The following is a 17,772-nucleotide window of genomic DNA, read 5'->3' as shown; positions in this document are numbered from 1 at the left end:
ATAAAGAGAAACCAACAACACAAAGAAGTGTAGGATTTTACAGTGCTGAACGGCCTAAGAGCAGGCATAGTTTTTCCCTCTGTGTTATCTGATAGGCATTACAGCCTATGATTACTCAAATGCTTCTTTATTTTGTATTTTCAAATAAATACATCTTGCAATAAACACATTACAGCCAGGTTATGGTGGTGTTACTCTGTTTAACCCAGTACTTAAATCCAGAACTCAATTTTAAGAAGCACACCAGAGGGAATATTCACAATAAAGCAAAATTATTTCTTTCCACAATTGGTTTATTAAAAACACATTAAAAATTGTCACCTAGTGAACTGCACGTTCTAAAGGAAATCAGTTTTTTATCACGGAAACGTAGTTTCCTTTATATAGAATCCCCCATGAGTAACACAATGTAGCTCCTGTGAATAAAAACCAAGAACTGCTAGGAGTATTTAACCCGACACAGAAACCACTGCCAATAATGAAGACCAGGTAATACATTATAAAGTAACTTGAACGTGGCAGTTTCCTAAGGTTTTTTTCTGGATCTAGAAAATACTTAGAGAGTAAGACTTTTATCATTTCTTCCACCACCATGCTATATACACAACTCATTTGAAGAGAGAGTAATGTTATTTGAATATGAAAGAGAGCTTTCCCCTCACACTATATTCAAAATAAAACAAGAAAATAGTGGGTTAGCACATAGAAGGGAAGATGTTAGTCTTTCCTGCTCTATTCTCAAACTTTTTTTTCTTTTTAAAAAAATAAAAACACAACTTAATTGCTGTAATCAATGTCATTCAGCTACAATAATTAATGTATCCTTTTCCCCATTGGGCCACATGCATTCTTGTTTAATTCTTGTCTTGCTAAGACAATGAGGCGGATGCATGCCAAATCTATAACGTGAGAGTGAGCTATAAACACAGAACACTATGTGTTTTCATAAACAATCTCTTTTTCAATAGCAGGATAAAGACAGTACACACAACACTCAGTCACGTTAATAGATCACATACTTGGATCAAAGACACATGTAAAGCCTTGGGGAAAATAAGTAAAGGGTGAATCTGTCCAGATAAGATTAGAGCAGGCTTGCAGAGAGAGGAATCATAGGGGCATCTTCTAAACTCTACTGCAGTGCAGAAGTCGCTGCAAACCCACACAGGCTGTAAAACGTCCACTTATGCTGAGGCATCGTTTTTCATCAGCCGTATCAAAGTCCTCAAACATGTGGGTTACTTGCATTGTGGGATTTTTGGCTTTTTAGAGTGCTTGGTTTAGGGGTTGTTTTGGTGTTTTAGGGGGTTTTTTATGTAGATAATAATTCAATATTTTTACTAACTTTTTCTGTGCTACACACATTACAGACTGGATTAGCAGACACTATACAAGCCAAATGGCTTACCCAAAGAAAAGTATACATGCTAGGAGAATCCATTTCTAGTAAGACCAGCCCAGCTCCATCCTCAGCCATAATACAGGGTCTAACATAGACCGTAAAACAGTCTTTCTTCTCAAGAACTTAACCACTATGTTGTCACCACCTGATCTGAGCTGCTTTAGCAGCTGGATGTGCCTAATGTCAATATGATACTCAGGCACAGCAAAGTGTAGCCTCACCTTAGATGCTACTCATTTTTCTATCCTATTGATCCTATATATAGGAGAGAAACCTGGACACCAGTCAGGAAACAACTTATTGCTTGAAAACAGTACCTAAAGCCTCATCCATTCAATTCAACCAGCAGACTTAAAGCTTCTCTGGGTTTTGTGGTTTGACCTTCTGCTGTGAGGACTCTCAAAAGCTCCAACCTTCCCTTAAGAGTGTTAACAATGAGTACAGAAAGCAATTGCCAACCCTCATTTCCTTTATATGATAACTGAACACTCATGAAGTTATTTAAGGGCTGCAGTAAACATACTGTTATTTATTCCCTCCTCTATGTCCTCTTATTTGCACTTCCTGGGCTAAAGAACCACCTGAAAAGTGCCAAAAGGAACAAACTTCTACTAATGGTCTGACTACTTTTGGAGGAAACCCATAAACAGTGCTGTTAGCAGGGACTCGAGCCTATGCAATTTGTTCATTACAACTTTTTAATGGTAGGCTACGACATATCCATGCACTCCAACATTTTGCAAAACAAAAAACCTCAATAATCACATTTTATGACACAAACCACGATTGCACAGCTTTCTTCTGGGTTTAAAACAGTCTAGCAGGGAAAAGCACAAATTGGACAGTCAGAAAAAGGGAAAGCATATGAATTGCAAAACCTGGGAGGAGAATTCTTCCAAATAAGACAGCAATAAAAAATGCTAACCAAGTAACAGTGGCTATGTCATATATAATCTGTCAAAATACAAGACAAGTTGCTGAGTAGCCAGTGATGGGGATATCTTCCATACCTCATTACTATCATACTATACATCTCTGCCTGCCACACTGAATATCGCACTGACCGACTGCAGCATGAGCAGCCTGACGTGCTGACACTGCAGTTACGCGCTCCGAGTTCCCAGGTGCGGTATTTAAACTCAGAGAACATGGTACAAGAATATATTGTCTGACCAGAAGGAAAAAAAAAAAAGTTATGCTGGGAAACAAACACCACCACACAGAGATGCCCAAAGGAGTTTTAAGATGATCCTGAGAAGAACGGTTACCTTTTAGATTGAACAAGGCGTACATAAACAGATCATACGAGAGAGCAGTGGTTTGTGTTGTTGGTTGTACTGTTCTTTACAGTAACTACTCACCAGCTATATATTGTGAAAATAAGGAAACAATACTTCAAAATTCAGACATCATATTAAGGCCTTTATCTATACGCATTTTTTTTTGCATTATATAATCAATATGATCATGTATTGTATAAGGTTTGTTTTATCATGCTTGCAATTAAAAAAAGCAAAATAATATCAAGCTCTGGAAAATGAAAAGACAGCAAAGACAAAAAAGAACTTTAATTTTTAAAAAGGATGACTACCAAAGACAGTGTTTAGTATGTACAACTTCAGTAAAAGTACTAACAAATCTGTGTAAACTTCACAATAACAAGGTGCGCTCCAGTTTCCATAGACTAAAAATTCAAGAAAGCTACATTTGACTTAATTATGAAAATACAAACAAAAACATTTCATCTTTTTCTGCACCCTTTAGCAGGCACTATTATACTCTGTTAATGAGCATTCACTTTTCCAGTACTTAGGTATAAGAGCTATAGGAAGGCATTCACTTTATTACCACACTCTGTATATTTTAAAAAACCTGTGTGAAGATTCGGAACCAAAAACATGATGGCTATGTAAACACAGCACATTCTGAACCTCAGCACCTTGAAGAAGGTCACAAGAATGATCTCCAACTGGAAACTCAAGTCAAAAGCGGCAGCAGACTCAAGCCGTGGCAGAGCCAAGGAGGAGCTCGTTTCCTGCCTCCATCCCCTGCTCTCACCAGCAGACCACACACAATTACCTTCCTAATCAAGAACATCCAGCGAACAATCTGCTCAAAGCTAATTGCTAAGTACATTTGCCATCAATATGCACAAAATTACCGCTAATAAATGTCACTGTGAATTACAGTTGAGTGCTACTAGACATGGTATAAACATGGGTCCACCCCAGTGACAAGAATCACTTTTCATGCCATGCTGCGAGGAACTCCCAGCATAAGGAATAAAGATCACAGGGCTTCAAGCTAACAAAGCGTCTCAGTTTTTCTATCTGTTTTACTGTGCTAACCTCTACCACTGAAGCAAGAGGTGGGCAATTTTTTTAAACCAAGTATAAACCCATAGGCAGTCTGCAATGATAGCTTATTACAAGCAGGTGTTACTTTCTAACGCATCGGTTAGCTGACTTCATTCTTGGAGATTACTCATCACAGTTTAAATACATTAAACCATTTCAACATGTAGCACTTAATCTTTTGGCACCAGAAGTCTGATTTCCCCGGAGCAACAGCAGGCGCCAAGGAGTTAAACAGATTTTAATGAACAGTTTTCACTATTCAATGAGCAAGCAGCTATTAGGCATTCTCAACGCATGTCCTTGCTGGATTGACTGTTGAGGAAAATCCACGTTCAGATCACATTTGGTTCCTCCTCCACAATTTGCTCGCATTGTATTAGCATTCTGATACCAGTTCTTTTTGCCAGACCATTTTTGGCTTTATGCAATAAATAACATGCAATTACAAACTCAACAGTATCTTTATAACAAAGCAAAGGAAATCAAGGCTCCTGTGCCAGCTTGATCCATCACGTAGTCTTGTGAGAGCATCTCGATATGGCACTATACAGATTTGTGGCAGACAGTGTTATGACTTTCTTTTTGCTGCAGTCAGACTGATTTTGAACATATTCACATCATTCACTTCCCAAAAGAAGGACTGGATAGCAGGAAAAAACCAGCCAGATTATTTAAGCATCTTCCCTGCCATCTTTCATCTTGTGGAATACTTGCTCCATTTCCTGGAGATGCACTTACTTTTTTTAAACATTCTGCCTAAATTCTTTGACTTTTCCTGTACTCTTGTATAAACTACTGCCCACTAATTAAATTTTAGCAGTTGCTTTTTCAATGGATTGGTTCTAACCATAGCTCTGTTATCTTCCCTCAGTAGATTCCCCAAAATTGCATTAATTCCACTCCCTGGCTGCTGCTGGTTTATGAAACGTATGTGTAAAGAAACACTAAATAATTGCAACATTACCATTGATGCAGCAGTATGTGGTCAGCTTCACCCCAATTCTATTCTGTTCTTCTGAAGACCATTATCACCTTTCAAACTACAGGAAAATGACTAAAACTAAGGTAGGTCTACAACATCACTTCTGAACAGCTGTTTAAAAAAATGTCAGATTAAGTTTGTAAATAAATGACCATGTTACATATTAAAAAAAATCTGTAAAGAAAAAATACACCAAACAACTTAAACCCTGCTCTAGAAGAGGTCTGTTTTGCTATAAGAACCCATAACATGCCAACAGCTTGTTAATAAACGTTTAATTCTGGCAGATAACAACAGTCAATATGTTATTAAAAGCTCTCATCACATTTTGAAGGTGCTGTCTTTCATATGCATGATACAAAGGAAGACAGTTTACACCAAATTACTTCACACCTCAAAAGAAGTGAGTCAGTTTTACTACTGACTACGTACTTTCAATCTCATAGGTTGTCCCAAATAGTAAACATGTTGCATGTAACCTCATTGGTACTCCATTTCTAGTTTTAAAGCGGTTTGGGATTCTTAGTCTAAATAAAACATAGAATCATAGAATTATTTAGTTTGGAAAAGACCCTTGAGATCATCAAGCCCAACCATTAACCCAACACTACCAAGTTCACCACTAAACCATGTCCCTAAGTGCCACATCTACAAACATCAGAACTTTTCAGCTTCTTGTGGGACATTTGTTTCACTAGCACTACTGCAGACCTACCATATGAGCCTGATGCTTTCTCTTCGTAGGTAAAATGAAGTTGCAGCTCCTCTTCTGACATTTGACTGATGAAGACTTTCAGCAAACAGCAAATAATAAACAGTGCATTGTGAGCCTGCCAAATAAAGAGGTGACTAGAAAAGAAGCAGAAACAAACAACAATCAGTAATGCTTCATCTGCGAGCATGCATCAAAAAAGCACAAGATAATATATGCCACAGTAGACCCAGGGGTTCCTTCAGCTGAAGCAAGGAAAAGCAAAATGCTCAAGCAGGGAATCTTCAGTTGATGCTGCATCAAACAAACTGGAAATGTATTTAAAAGAAATATTTTTTTTCTTCCTCCAAGAGAATACAATTTTATTCCTAACTACGTTTGTTTTGTTAAAACACCACAGTTGCCAGAAGTACCACTCCTCAAAGAGCTCACCAGACAGCTCAGCATAATTCTAAAGGTTTCTAGATACTATGGACTCAGTCCACCCAGACATCTGAACATTTCCAACAGCTTCGATATGAAAGCTATTTTGGCTCCCTGAACCTTAGCACTTTTCCCAGTGAAACAGCCTTCAAATGACTGTAGGCATTTATGGACTTCAGGAGCACAATATAGCAAGATTTTTCTATGCAACACACAAACATTGTCCAAGCTTTGTGACTGCAAGGTGAATATAGCTTCATTACGTTTTCTTGAGTCCCAGTGAGCAACTGCTGGGAAGCCCATACAACAGCACACAGTCAAGCTCTTCATTGAAGCTATATTTTCGAGGTATGTTTGGATTAAAGTGACAGGAGCTATCCAGGCAGGAATAACTTCTTTCTCCAGATATAAGCAAAAAGGTAGAGGGCAGTCCTAGGAGCAAGGGGGCATTAAAAAGAAAGTCTTCCTTTTGAAGCCCTGGATCTGAAGAGAGTTGGACATCTGTCAATGGGTGTGGGAGAACAATTACATAAAGTTCCCTGGGAAAACTATGCAGTGCTGCACACATAACCTCTTCGAGTTCTTCCTGTTGCTGAAAAGGGGCAAGCAAAACTAATGACAGTTGCATGATATGATTTGAAAGCAGTATCTTTATATAGAAGTTTGTGCTCAAATTCAATTTAAAATATTTTCAAGGTAAAATACTAGTTCATATATTAAGATTTAGTTAAAAAGGCCAGGTGATTTTTAAACAGCTCTAAATCAGTAGTAACCAGGACCTACACCATTTGTACACAAATGTGTTTATGTAACACACAGGATGAACACAAACATGTCTTTTTCCTCAGCAATCTATTTACTTATTACACGTAATTGCCTGTGTTTGGAAAAGTACTAGATACTTGTTCTGTTGGAAACAATGATTTAAGAGAATTCTAAGTTTTGTTCTGTGATTATGTTAACTAGCAAAGTAAAAAACTAAGAGCTAGCAGCAAAAGGAACATTTAAAAAGTGAAATGGCACACACAGCTTTTTTCTGGTTACTTACTTCTGACATTCTGCTGAAATTTTTAACTCTTTGGTTCTAGAAAGAAAGACTTTAATCAATGACCCAAGGTTTCCTGTTCGAGGATTCTTCTCAACTAGATGAGGAAAAATAAGATATGACTATATAGCATGTGTAAGTTGACACTATTTAGTTTAAACAATATATAGAATGAAACCAAATTTCAATGTCTTAAATATTTCTACATATAGCACGGTATGTCTGTTTTTCTGTACAGCTGTTGTTGTTCTTTTCAGATTCTCCAGGCCATGCTTTACTACACCATAATTCTTCTCTAAGCATACTTTTCATCCTAGATTTAAAATATTTCAAATGTGGACCTCATACTGCTTCCTTTCCAAGACTTGTCTACTGCATAACAGTCTCCTGTCAGAAAACTGGGCAGGTTTTCACAACTAATTTTTACCTTCTTGAAACGTCATTGATCACATTAATATTATCCCTTCCTTTGGTCCTCTTTCCCCCTGCTGATCAGCTTAGAGGGCAGAGGGAGAACAAGGTAGTGAGGATGGAGTTATTCATTTTAAACCTTTCAGTCATTTCAAGTTCTACAAAACAGTTAACAATGGAAGTTTCTAAAAGTTTGGGATATATGTAAACACACTCTTTACACTACTTTAATCTTACTAGTGGAACACATACAAGTAGAGTTAAGTATACTGAAGACATGGATGTGCACAAGAATGCTGTTTCTTAATTTTTCTGATAAAGCACATGAAAAAAAGATGTCACAATTTCTCACCTAAAGACTTGCAGACCGAGATTGTGGCTTCTTCCAAGAGCTTTAAGTCAGCACTAGGCGAGGGAGAAAAGAAAATAAAAATGGTTACACAAGGAATTGGGTTCCTATACTGAAGTGAAAATTCATTACAAAACAATAGTAAAATATTTCTAAGCAGCACTTAATTTTACCAATCCATTAGCTGGTTTACATCAATACCACAAAAGCACAGAGTGATTGAGGCAAGAAGGGACCACCTGAGGTCATCTTGTCCCATCTCTCTGCTCAAGCAGGGCCACCTAGAGCCAGTTGCCCTGGACCACATCCAGCTGGCTTTTGAATATCTCCAAGGACAAAGACTCCACAACCTCTCTGGACAGCCCATTCCAGTGCTCAGTTACCCTACTATCAGGCAGGACAACATGCATTTGAAGTACAGTGACTATAAACCAGCAAACTAATATTCAGACGTGAATTGTTTGTCAAAGTGAAATGATGTCACTACATCATTTGTTTTACTACTACCTTTGTGGTGTCAATGCTGCCATGCTTAGCTTGATGCCACTGAAAATACACATAGAATCGCAGCCTACAGAAAAAACTTGATTGTTTACAAGAACTATCATATGAAATCACACCTTTTTAAAAAAGCATAAATCAAAGAATCCTCAACTTGACATTTAACCTCAAGCCAAGCATCACTTTCCTTTAACTAATGTTGTTATATTAATGCAACAATCACATCAGATACACCATATTTTTCATAACTTCATTAATTGCCTGTTGGTATGCCTCAATGAAAACCATCAGCTGAAAAGAACAACAAAGCGCTAAAGCAGAACCTGCACACAACCACTGAATATAAACACCAGCTGCGTCAAGCACATAAAAAGATATTTATATACTGCTATCACTACAAACCTACCAGTACAGAGTAACTGATCCTCAAAAACAAAACAGAAGAATACATGGGAAGTATATTTTTCCTTAACAGATGGGAAAAAAACACAAATAATAATCAGATATAGTGTCCAATACTACATTAAGCAATATGAAGCTGTCCCAACACTAAAATCTAAAGGGCAACTTGTCCTAGTGTTTCATCACCCTCAGCATGAAAAATCTCTTCCTTTTATCAAGTCTTAATCTACCCTGTTAAAATCTTAAAACCATTACCCCTTGTCCTATCACTACAGGCCCTACAGCTCAGGGTATCAGAGAAGATTGTACAGCCTCTATACATACTCAATTAAAACACAGTCTGACCTACAGGAATGGCAGTCCTACTGAAGTTCCCCAAATTAAAAGTCAGTCAAAACCAAACCCAGTTCAATGCTTGCAGACATAAAGTAGTATGTAATATAGGCTGAACAATTTCAGAGCTCACAAAGCCACATCCTTGTAGTTGAAGGTATGAAAATCACCATCCACAGAATAAATAGGAAAGTAGCAAACTCTTCTCATATAACTATATTGCAATACTTACTACTGCCATAATTAGATTGCCAAAGTCGCTGTTGCTTCCTAAGCATTAAATTTTCCAAGCAGCAACCTGATTTATGTAAAAACATCAGAGACTGAAGACAAAAAGGACATGATACCACATGCACTTTCTCTGTCCCACCTGCTCAACTCCATCTCAGCAACTACCTACAGCTCTGCCAGTGACTTTTTAAAATGCAGTGGTGGGGGAAAACAGTCCTCCTTCTTTCTGTTTTTAAATTCAGATGGTAATCCAGTTTACACTACAGTCCTAACAGCTGTTACATCAACTTGATATTAACTGTGGTGCCGTATGGGAAGCCCACTGCTGAAAAACCACACGGAGTCGTGTTCTTGGAAGCTCGAGTTTGTCCAAACTGCTGAGGACTAGAAGTAATACGGATATTGGTAGAAACAGCAGCCAAAATAACTATTTCAAAACCTTTCAATAGGAAATGCTTCAAGATAGAGACATCAAACAAATTAAGTTTTAAGATGCCTGTAAATTTTCTTGTAGATCAGACTGATTTACTGTGTAGTGAGCTGACAGCAGAGACAGCTCTTCACCTACAGCTGAATATCCTAAGACAATTTTATATTATGCAGATTGCCTTTTTTGATATCAAATACAGCATTCTTTCCTCCCTTATAAACTGCTTTGCAACCTAAGTTTCAGAAAAAATAAACTTACACTTTCATATAAAAACATTAGACATAGTCTCAAAGGTGGTCTCATTTCAGTGCTAAAAACACGGAGAGTAATTAAAAACAAATGGTATAATGCTAGAACACCCCGCCAGCAACTACAGACAACACAGGACTTTTTGCACTTTTTAAAAAAAACAACAGCCTTCTAAATTTGTCCAGCTGGCTGCTTGTCATCAGTATGTATTCCTTCCTAAGAGGCAAGGTGAATATTATATAGGACACCACTAACTAGAGAGTTCTTCGGTACTGAATAACCATGATCCAACACATGATCCCACTATCCAAAGATGCTAGGGACTTCTATAATACAGACAGAGTGATTATTGTAATTGGTCCAGGATTTAAACCATTAATGTAGACACACAGCTTTTAATTATGGTTTATTCTCCTCCCCATTTCTAAGCAGTTAGCTTTTAAAGTATAGCATTCTTACAGGTGGTTTTTTTCCTTCCCTTTCAGTTATTCAAAACCAAAGTCCTTAAATTCCACAGAGTTGCCTAATTTCTACAAGTTGCCGGGATCAAAATCAGTGGGAAACCAAGCAAGACCTTCAGCTCTTCAGCAAAGCTTTTAACACTTGAGTCATTCTTTTTCCTACCAAAACAAAATTTAACGCTTAAAAATTAAGTACAACGCGCTCGCCCTCATTCATACAACAAGTACACAGAACTGAATTATGCCGTCCTGAAGACTAGGCGACAACTTCCACATCTAAGAATGGAAACCTACCACTAAAACATCCGTCCTTTCATTAATCCACAGAGCAGCACTGTTGGTATTCAAACTATTTTTCAGCACTAACAACCAGAGCAAGCACTGATGGAGTGACACTCCTTCACTGCACTGATCACAAAGAGGAGTTCCAATTCTCTCTGAAAAGCCTCACCCGACAAATACGGACTGCTTTGTTGCCAAACAGATGCATATACACATGCACATACATAGATATGTATTTTAGGAGCTCGCTATTTGGGACAAAAATAGTCTAAAATGCATTTGAATTGATCCCCTTCAACATATTACACTTAATTGTAACAAAGTACCTATGGGAGGATCCAGGAGAAAACCATCTTTCAGAAAAGAAAAGGAAAACATCCCACACATTTTCCACTGTGTGATTTTATCTATCAAAAACTGGGAAAATAAAAATTACACTTTTTCAGCACTGAAAAGAAGCTTCTGAACGATAGTATTTTCTAGAACACGTAAAAACAGAAGAGAGATGCATTAGGGATGGAGGAGTAAGATATCCCATGGTCTATGAGAACGATTAGTACCCTATCAAGAAAAAGATTATCAGTTTCTAGCAATAAACAAGCAGCAAAGAAAGTAAACCCTTCTGCTGAGCATCGCTAGGAGAAACCCGGGCACCCCAGTAGCGGCCAGTAAGCCCTGCCATGGAGGAGACCCCACTTTGGAACATGTTCCCGTGCACACGACAAACACACACCAGCTTCAGGCCACGGATCTTAAAATAATGATCCCAGTGACCTGGGTGAGTTTGTACATGTAATCATGTATTTCAGCTGGCACTACCTGAACTAAACCCTTTGGTTTTGGGAAAGTAGTATGTATTCCAATCATATTTACCAGTTCTACAATTTTCTGAGGCATAAGCAAAAGGTATCACCTGGTATGGGGATTCCAACAGGTTGTGAGCACAGGGGAAACACTAAGCATTCAAAGAAAATCACACTTAACCACGCAGACTCGTCAGGCTCATTGAGATCCAAGCAAACGCATGAGGTGCAGGATTGCTTCCCACGCACTTTAGGAAAAAGTTCCAGGCTTCACAGGAATTCCTGGCTCATCCTGTGATCTGATGGCCAGCATTTTCAAAGTCCTTTATAAAAGCAAGAACTTATTTTATTTGCTTTTTTATGTAGTGGGAAGGCCCACAGACTTCAACAAAACTATAATTAATAATAAAAGTAAAATTTGCTCCTGACAGCATAGACTTTAAAGAAAATGGTTCTACCTTTAAAATAAAACAAGATATCAAAACATGAGAGGTTTTACAGTGGCAGCTATTATTGTCTTGTAACATCTGAACACAGCAAGCAGTAAGAATATTTTCCAAACCAATTGTCACTACAAACCCACCTATTCATAGGAAATATCCGTGTGACACCAGGTATCACACATCAGCAGCAGAAGCAAAGAGTAATGAAGGGTAATCCCCTTCCACAGGAAATAGGAAAGCACCACCACTACACCCAAGTCACACAAGGATTCCATACAAGAAAGGGGAGAAAAGAAATCAAAATTAAGTTCAAATTTGCAAGCTCAAATACTGGCACTCTGACACAAGAGGTCACATCCTTTTCCTGCCACAAAAGTTCAATCCCTCCAACCTGTACTATCATATAAATGTCATTTGGGAACTCGATGCACACACCCCCACTCAAACACATGGGAATGCTAACAGAAGCCAAAATTGCGCCTTTATATTTCACAAGGAAGAGTGAAAATTGTGAGTTACCGTATGCAATGGTTGTTGACCAAGTAAAACATAATAATTAAACAGTATTTCAACAACACAAATTCTGTTTTGTCTTGCTGAAATTGCTCTTCTATCATTTAATAATTGATCTTATGTCAGGGGGTTTTTTATTTTTTTGGGATTTAATCTCTTTGTATGTCCTGGTTTTAGCTGAGAGGGTTGATTTTCTTCATAGTAGCTAGTGTGAGGATATGTTTTGGATTTGTGCTGGAGACAGTGTTGATAACATAGAGATGTTTTTGTTCTATGGACTTATTGTTGAGCAGTGTTTACACAGGGCCAAGGCCTTTTCTGCTCCTCATACTGCCCTGCCAGCAGGATGGCTGGGGGTGCACAAGGAGCTGGGAGGGGACACAGACAGGACAGGTGACCCAAACTGACCAAAGGGATATTCCATACCATATGACGTCATGCTCAGTTTATAAGGAGCTTGGGGGGAAGAGAAGGGGGGGCAGCGGCATTCGGAGTGATGGTGTTTGTCTTCCCAAGTAACCGTTACGCGTGACAGGGCCCTGCTTCCCTGGAGATGGCTGAACACCTGCCTGCCCATGGGGAGTGGTGAATGAATTCCTTGCTTTGCTTTGCTTGTGCATGCGGCTTTTGCTTTACCTATTAAAATGTCTTTATCTCAACCCACGAGTTTTCTCACTTTAACTTTTCCAATTCTCTCCCCCATCCCGACCGGGGGCGGGGGAGCGAGTGAGCGGCTGCGTGGTGCTTAGCTGCCGGCTGGGGTAAAACCACGACATTGTATTTGTAGTTACTGATCATAGTACAAGGAGTTTCCTCATGAACGAGTTAGTTTTCTGTAAGAAAGTACCTTTTCAGTAGAGGTGGGAAAGAATGGTAAATTACGCAGGTTATCGCTCAGAAAAATTTCATAGTTTTCATTGACTGCAGATTTTTATTTCTGGCTTCATACTACCAGAATGCTACGGATTCTGCGGTCAGCTATTCTGGCATATATTGTAAAAAACCATTAGTTCCAAAGAGGAAAAAAAAAAAGGGCGGGGGGGCGGGAAGTCAGTGGAGTTATTTCAGAGTGGTTGAATTTATTTCCGTTGCCTTACTTTAAATTTACTAACAATCAGTCCCACAGACTTCAGCAAAACCATAATTAAAGACAGTGAAGGTTGCTCCCTGACAGCAGTCATCTTTGAAGAAAATGGTTTTATCTGCTTTTATTTTAAAGGTATCGCAATAGAAGAGGTTTCAAAGTGGCAGTGACTACTGTTAAAATATCTCAACATGGCAAGAGAAAGTATTCTGCATACAAACTGTAAATGTAAATATAGCCATACCATGGCATCTACCCTTATTTAAGAATAAGACCCAAACTATTGTAGACAACTACCCTCTCTAAAAGAAGAGGACGAGAAAAAGATAGGAAACAGCTTTCCTGATAGGGTTTTTTTTTCTTCTAAGTAAAGTTTTTTTTCTTTGCCATCAAATACAAAACAGAAGAATCAGCCCATTCAGTAAATGCATAATGTGGGAATGCTGACTTTTACAGGCTAGTTGGAAGAAAAACGTCAAAGAATAAAAAGCTGCATATAATTTATTGTACCAATTTAAAAATGTACCACATTAAGGCAACATAAAAGTTGCTCATTTTTATGTCTTTCCATTAAAGGCTCATGCACACTATTCTTGAACCAGCGACTCGTTAAAAACTCCGGGGAAGGAACAAAGCAGAATGGTAAATATTAAGGACATGATTTCCAGCAAGTTCTGTGTTAGTTAACTCTGGTTTAAGTTTTCCATCAGGAAAGAATTGTAACTAATACCACTGCTAAGGAGGAGGTTGCATTCTTGGTAGCAACTTGTAGGAGAGCCAGACAAACACCAGGGTCTGCCTAAACCGAGAGCTAAGACTCCAAAGTAAACCTCACAGCTCTTGCTCATAACAATAACTAAAAAAAAGTCATCCAGAAGAGCTGTATCTTATTTTTCCAATATCCAAACATTATTCAGATTGATAAGTCAGCCACTGGAAATGTAGGAAGTGGCAGATTTAAGAAGTTTTATACAATTTTAATTCAGCTCCCATGAGTCCATTCTGTGCAACAAATAAGAATCCATGAAGAAGAAAAAAAAATGAACATGTAGGAGTGTGAATTTAGAACACAAAGTACTTCCTAATGGCTGAAACCAGAAGTTTCTCAGCAGACACTTCTGTAGCCCAAGGGGATTTTACCTGCTTAGCATCCATGACCTGCTTTACAGAAGAGACCACAATAGCCCTTTTACAGGGAAAAGCATGAGGCAACCTAGAACTAAATTGCTGGTAGCTTTCCCTTTTACTATCACTTATGCATCTATTACTCATCTCCTACCACTCCTAAATTGTGTAAGGCCCCAGTGGCTTTACCTGCCAAATCCTCGAGACTTGCTCTGGCTGTTGCTGTCCCTCAGGCCAGGGGAGTCCCGGGCAGCAAGCAGGGACTCACCGTCAGCTCATTTCTGATTACTGACGGCTGAGTCATGCTCAGGGTTTGTGAATGCACAGACCAGAATTACTCTCACTTAATATTCCCTCTTAATACTTGTTAAACTATTAAGAAAATCAGCATTATGAGAGGAAGAACAAATAGCCCAGAAAAAGCAGAATGCTACACTCCCAGCAGCCAGCCCTGCTTTGACTACATGCCTTTGCGTTCATTTTTGGATGGCACATCAGGTGTCAGCCATCCCACCTTTTAGCCTAACAGTTTGTTGCACCCCAAAAATCAATCCCTCATTGTGCCAGAATGGTTTTGTGGTGCCATGCTGTGAATCACTTTAGGGAATTAACTTGTCTGAAAAAAATAAACACTACTTTTTCCTGTGTTGTTTTTCAGACAGATTAGTTCCTGATTAAACCCACAGCAGATCCAAATAAACACTGGAAGGGATAGTGAAAGGGCAAGAGTATCTTGCATCAGTATTGCCAGCAGACACACAGCAACTTTGCAGTCAATAGTAGCATTGATATTTGGCAAACTTCATTCCCCCCCCGTAAACTATTTTGTGTTCTTCACAGAAACAGATGAAGTTAATTGGACTGAAAAAATAAACCCAGTAAAGAAGGCATGGCTGAATAAATAAGCAATGCTAAAGAACTATACACAGAACCACCCAAAGAGAGATTAACATATACAGTCGGGTAGGGGTGGGGAGAGAAAGCAAAAGAGAGAACCAGGAAGACAAGAAATGAATGAATGGAGGAAGAGATCCACCAAACTGAAAGGGGAAAGGCAGAGAAGCAAAACAATGACAAAGAAAGAAAAGAGTGCAAAGAACTGAGTACAAAGAGAACAAAGCAGAGTATAAGAAAATGAAGACAGACAGCAGAGCAAAGAAAGTAGTGCCATTAAAATATCAGATACGGTATCACGCCTTCATCTTTTGCAGATTAGAAAGCTGGTAATTCATCAACCCTCAAGCCAAGGCCCTGGGCTTCTGATTTTGGGCATTAAAAGACTATTGTTCCTCAGAAGAGCTAACTCAGTTTGGCAGCTTGTAAGATCTTCCTTTGGCAGCTGCGATCAGCAGTACCTGGCCTAATTCGGAACAGCTTCTGTAGCACTAGTCACATATTCCTCACTAGAGAGAAAGCACACACGGGAAAGTGTTAAACGCCCCACAAATTTTACTTATACACATCGATTCAAATTTCCCTTAATCTACCCCAGCCCCACCGCCTCCCACATCTCACTGGTTTGGGTCAGGTTTTTTGTTGTTGGTCGGTCATTCACCTTCCTATGACCATGCATTTTCCTGCTACTTTATCTTTTCATGTTTTTCTCCTCCTCTTTCCCTATAGTACTGCCGTATGTAGAACAGAAGTATGTCCAAAGCAGCATCCAGAGAATACAACCCTCTTCTCCCTGGGGATCATATCAGTCACATCTTTGCAAAATTCAAGGAAGTAGGATAGATATCCTCAATTACCTCCATGAAAACACACTGCAATCACTCACTATAAACACACTAATTTTGCAACACATAATTGGAAAAAGTGTAATTTGAAAAGGGAAGAAAACTTTAAATTGTGTCCTGTTTGACAGGTGAAAATTGGCTCCTTTCCACAACAGTCAAAAACTAGCATCTTGCTCCTGTCAAAAGTATGACCTACACTCAAGCCTCATTAAAACAAAACACAGTTAACTTGATATTTCGCAAGCTTTCAATCTCAGAAATGAACATTGACCTCTATTGTTCTGTTCCTGCAGGCAAGGTTATCCGATTTAGACAATGGCTGAGAGTGCTGTGCAGCCAACATCATCTAACATAATTTGCCAAATGATTCTCTCAGGTAGATGCAACATAATGGGAAATTTCTGTTTCCCTTACAATTATTAAGCTGCACAAAAGATGCCTCTAAAAATACTTCTCTTCTAGCTGCCAGGCAAGAGCACCATCTGGTGTTCAGCTAATTAAACTTCTAACCTGATTTGGGATCAGGTTTTTTGTTTGGTTGATTTTTTTGTTTGGTTGATTTCTTTGGGTTTTGTTTTTTTTTTTTTAAAGCAAACTTACTCTGCACTGGATGTGACTCCATGAAATAGGCACAAAAAGCTGCGAAGCAAGCTATAAGGAACTCCTTTACTTTGGTGGGGGAGTGAGGAGCAGCAGAACCATTGCTGGGGTTTAAGCAATAACAGGCTTAAGAATAAATTACTTAGGATTATAATAGGGTGTGATTTGTGCTGTTTGCTTAGCTTTACTTAGCATGAAGAGCTAGATTTGCTGAAGCCTGTAGGCCGCAATAGAGGTATTTTTCTCAGTAATTTTCCTAGTAGTTTTCCTAACAGCTATTACAGTGCTGTGTTTAGTCTTTCAGTATGGGAAAGTATTTTGGTATCACACTAATGTCCTTCCCAAGTCTGGGATCTTCAGTTCTCCATGTTCCACCAGGAAGCGCAGGTGCACAAGGAATGTAAACCAGAAGATAAGGAGGCTCCAACCTTTGCAAAAACTGCAAAAGCTGCAAGTCAACAAGATAAGAGCCTGTCTGGACACAGAAGAAGAATCCAATTAGACGTTAGAAAACCCCAAAACAAGAGTCACCATTGGACTAAAGGACACGTGGGCAGCACGTGAAGGGCGTGTGAGGGGCGGGTGTATGGGACCCAAGGCTACGATTGCCCCGGGATTTCTTTGGTCTCAGTCCCTCTATTTGGAGGCACCCAGCCCGGGCTGATCCTGCTGCTGCACCTTTCGATTAAATTAATTTTATAAAATCCAATGTCTGAGACTCTGCTGCAGGAAATCTAGGGTCCAGCCTGAAGAAGGAGGAAGAGCACCCAAGAATAAGTGTGTGTGTGTGACACCATGAATGGTGTGTGGATGCTCGGGCAGCAGCCACTCCTTTAACACACACAGGCCAACGAATTTAGCAATGGACTTGGGTTAACAGAAGTCACAAGGATTT

General features: G+C 39.0%; 1 protein-coding gene across 14 annotated transcripts in view; it reads right to left on the bottom strand.

Annotated features, from left to right (window-relative positions):
- Positions 1 to 17,772, bottom strand: part of DYM (dymeclin) — a 220,222-nt gene that overhangs the window by 189,348 nt on the left and 13,102 nt on the right. For 10 of the 14 annotated variants that reach the window (XR_008574614.1, XM_054809295.1, XM_054809297.1 and 7 more), the window contains exons 3-5: positions 7,685 to 7,737; positions 6,925 to 7,018; positions 5,457 to 5,590 (exon numbers count right to left, since the gene is read on the bottom strand). The exons of the other annotated variants lie outside the window; for them this stretch is intronic. Coding sequence is in view for 9 of the 10 variants with exons in the window: in XM_054809295.1 (XP_054665270.1) it covers positions 5,457 to 5,590; positions 6,925 to 7,018; positions 7,685 to 7,737 (281 nt within the window). In the remaining variant the exon portion in view is untranslated. The remainder of the gene's footprint in view (positions 1 to 5,456; positions 5,591 to 6,924; positions 7,019 to 7,684; positions 7,738 to 17,772) is intronic. 14 annotated transcript variants of the gene reach the window in all.

Source organism: Grus americana, chromosome Z (genome assembly GCF_028858705.1).
Source record: "Grus americana isolate bGruAme1 chromosome Z, bGruAme1.mat, whole genome shotgun sequence".
NCBI classification, from domain to species: domain Eukaryota; kingdom Metazoa; phylum Chordata; class Aves; order Gruiformes; family Gruidae; genus Grus; species Grus americana.
This window is presented reverse-complemented; position numbering and strand designations above follow the sequence as displayed.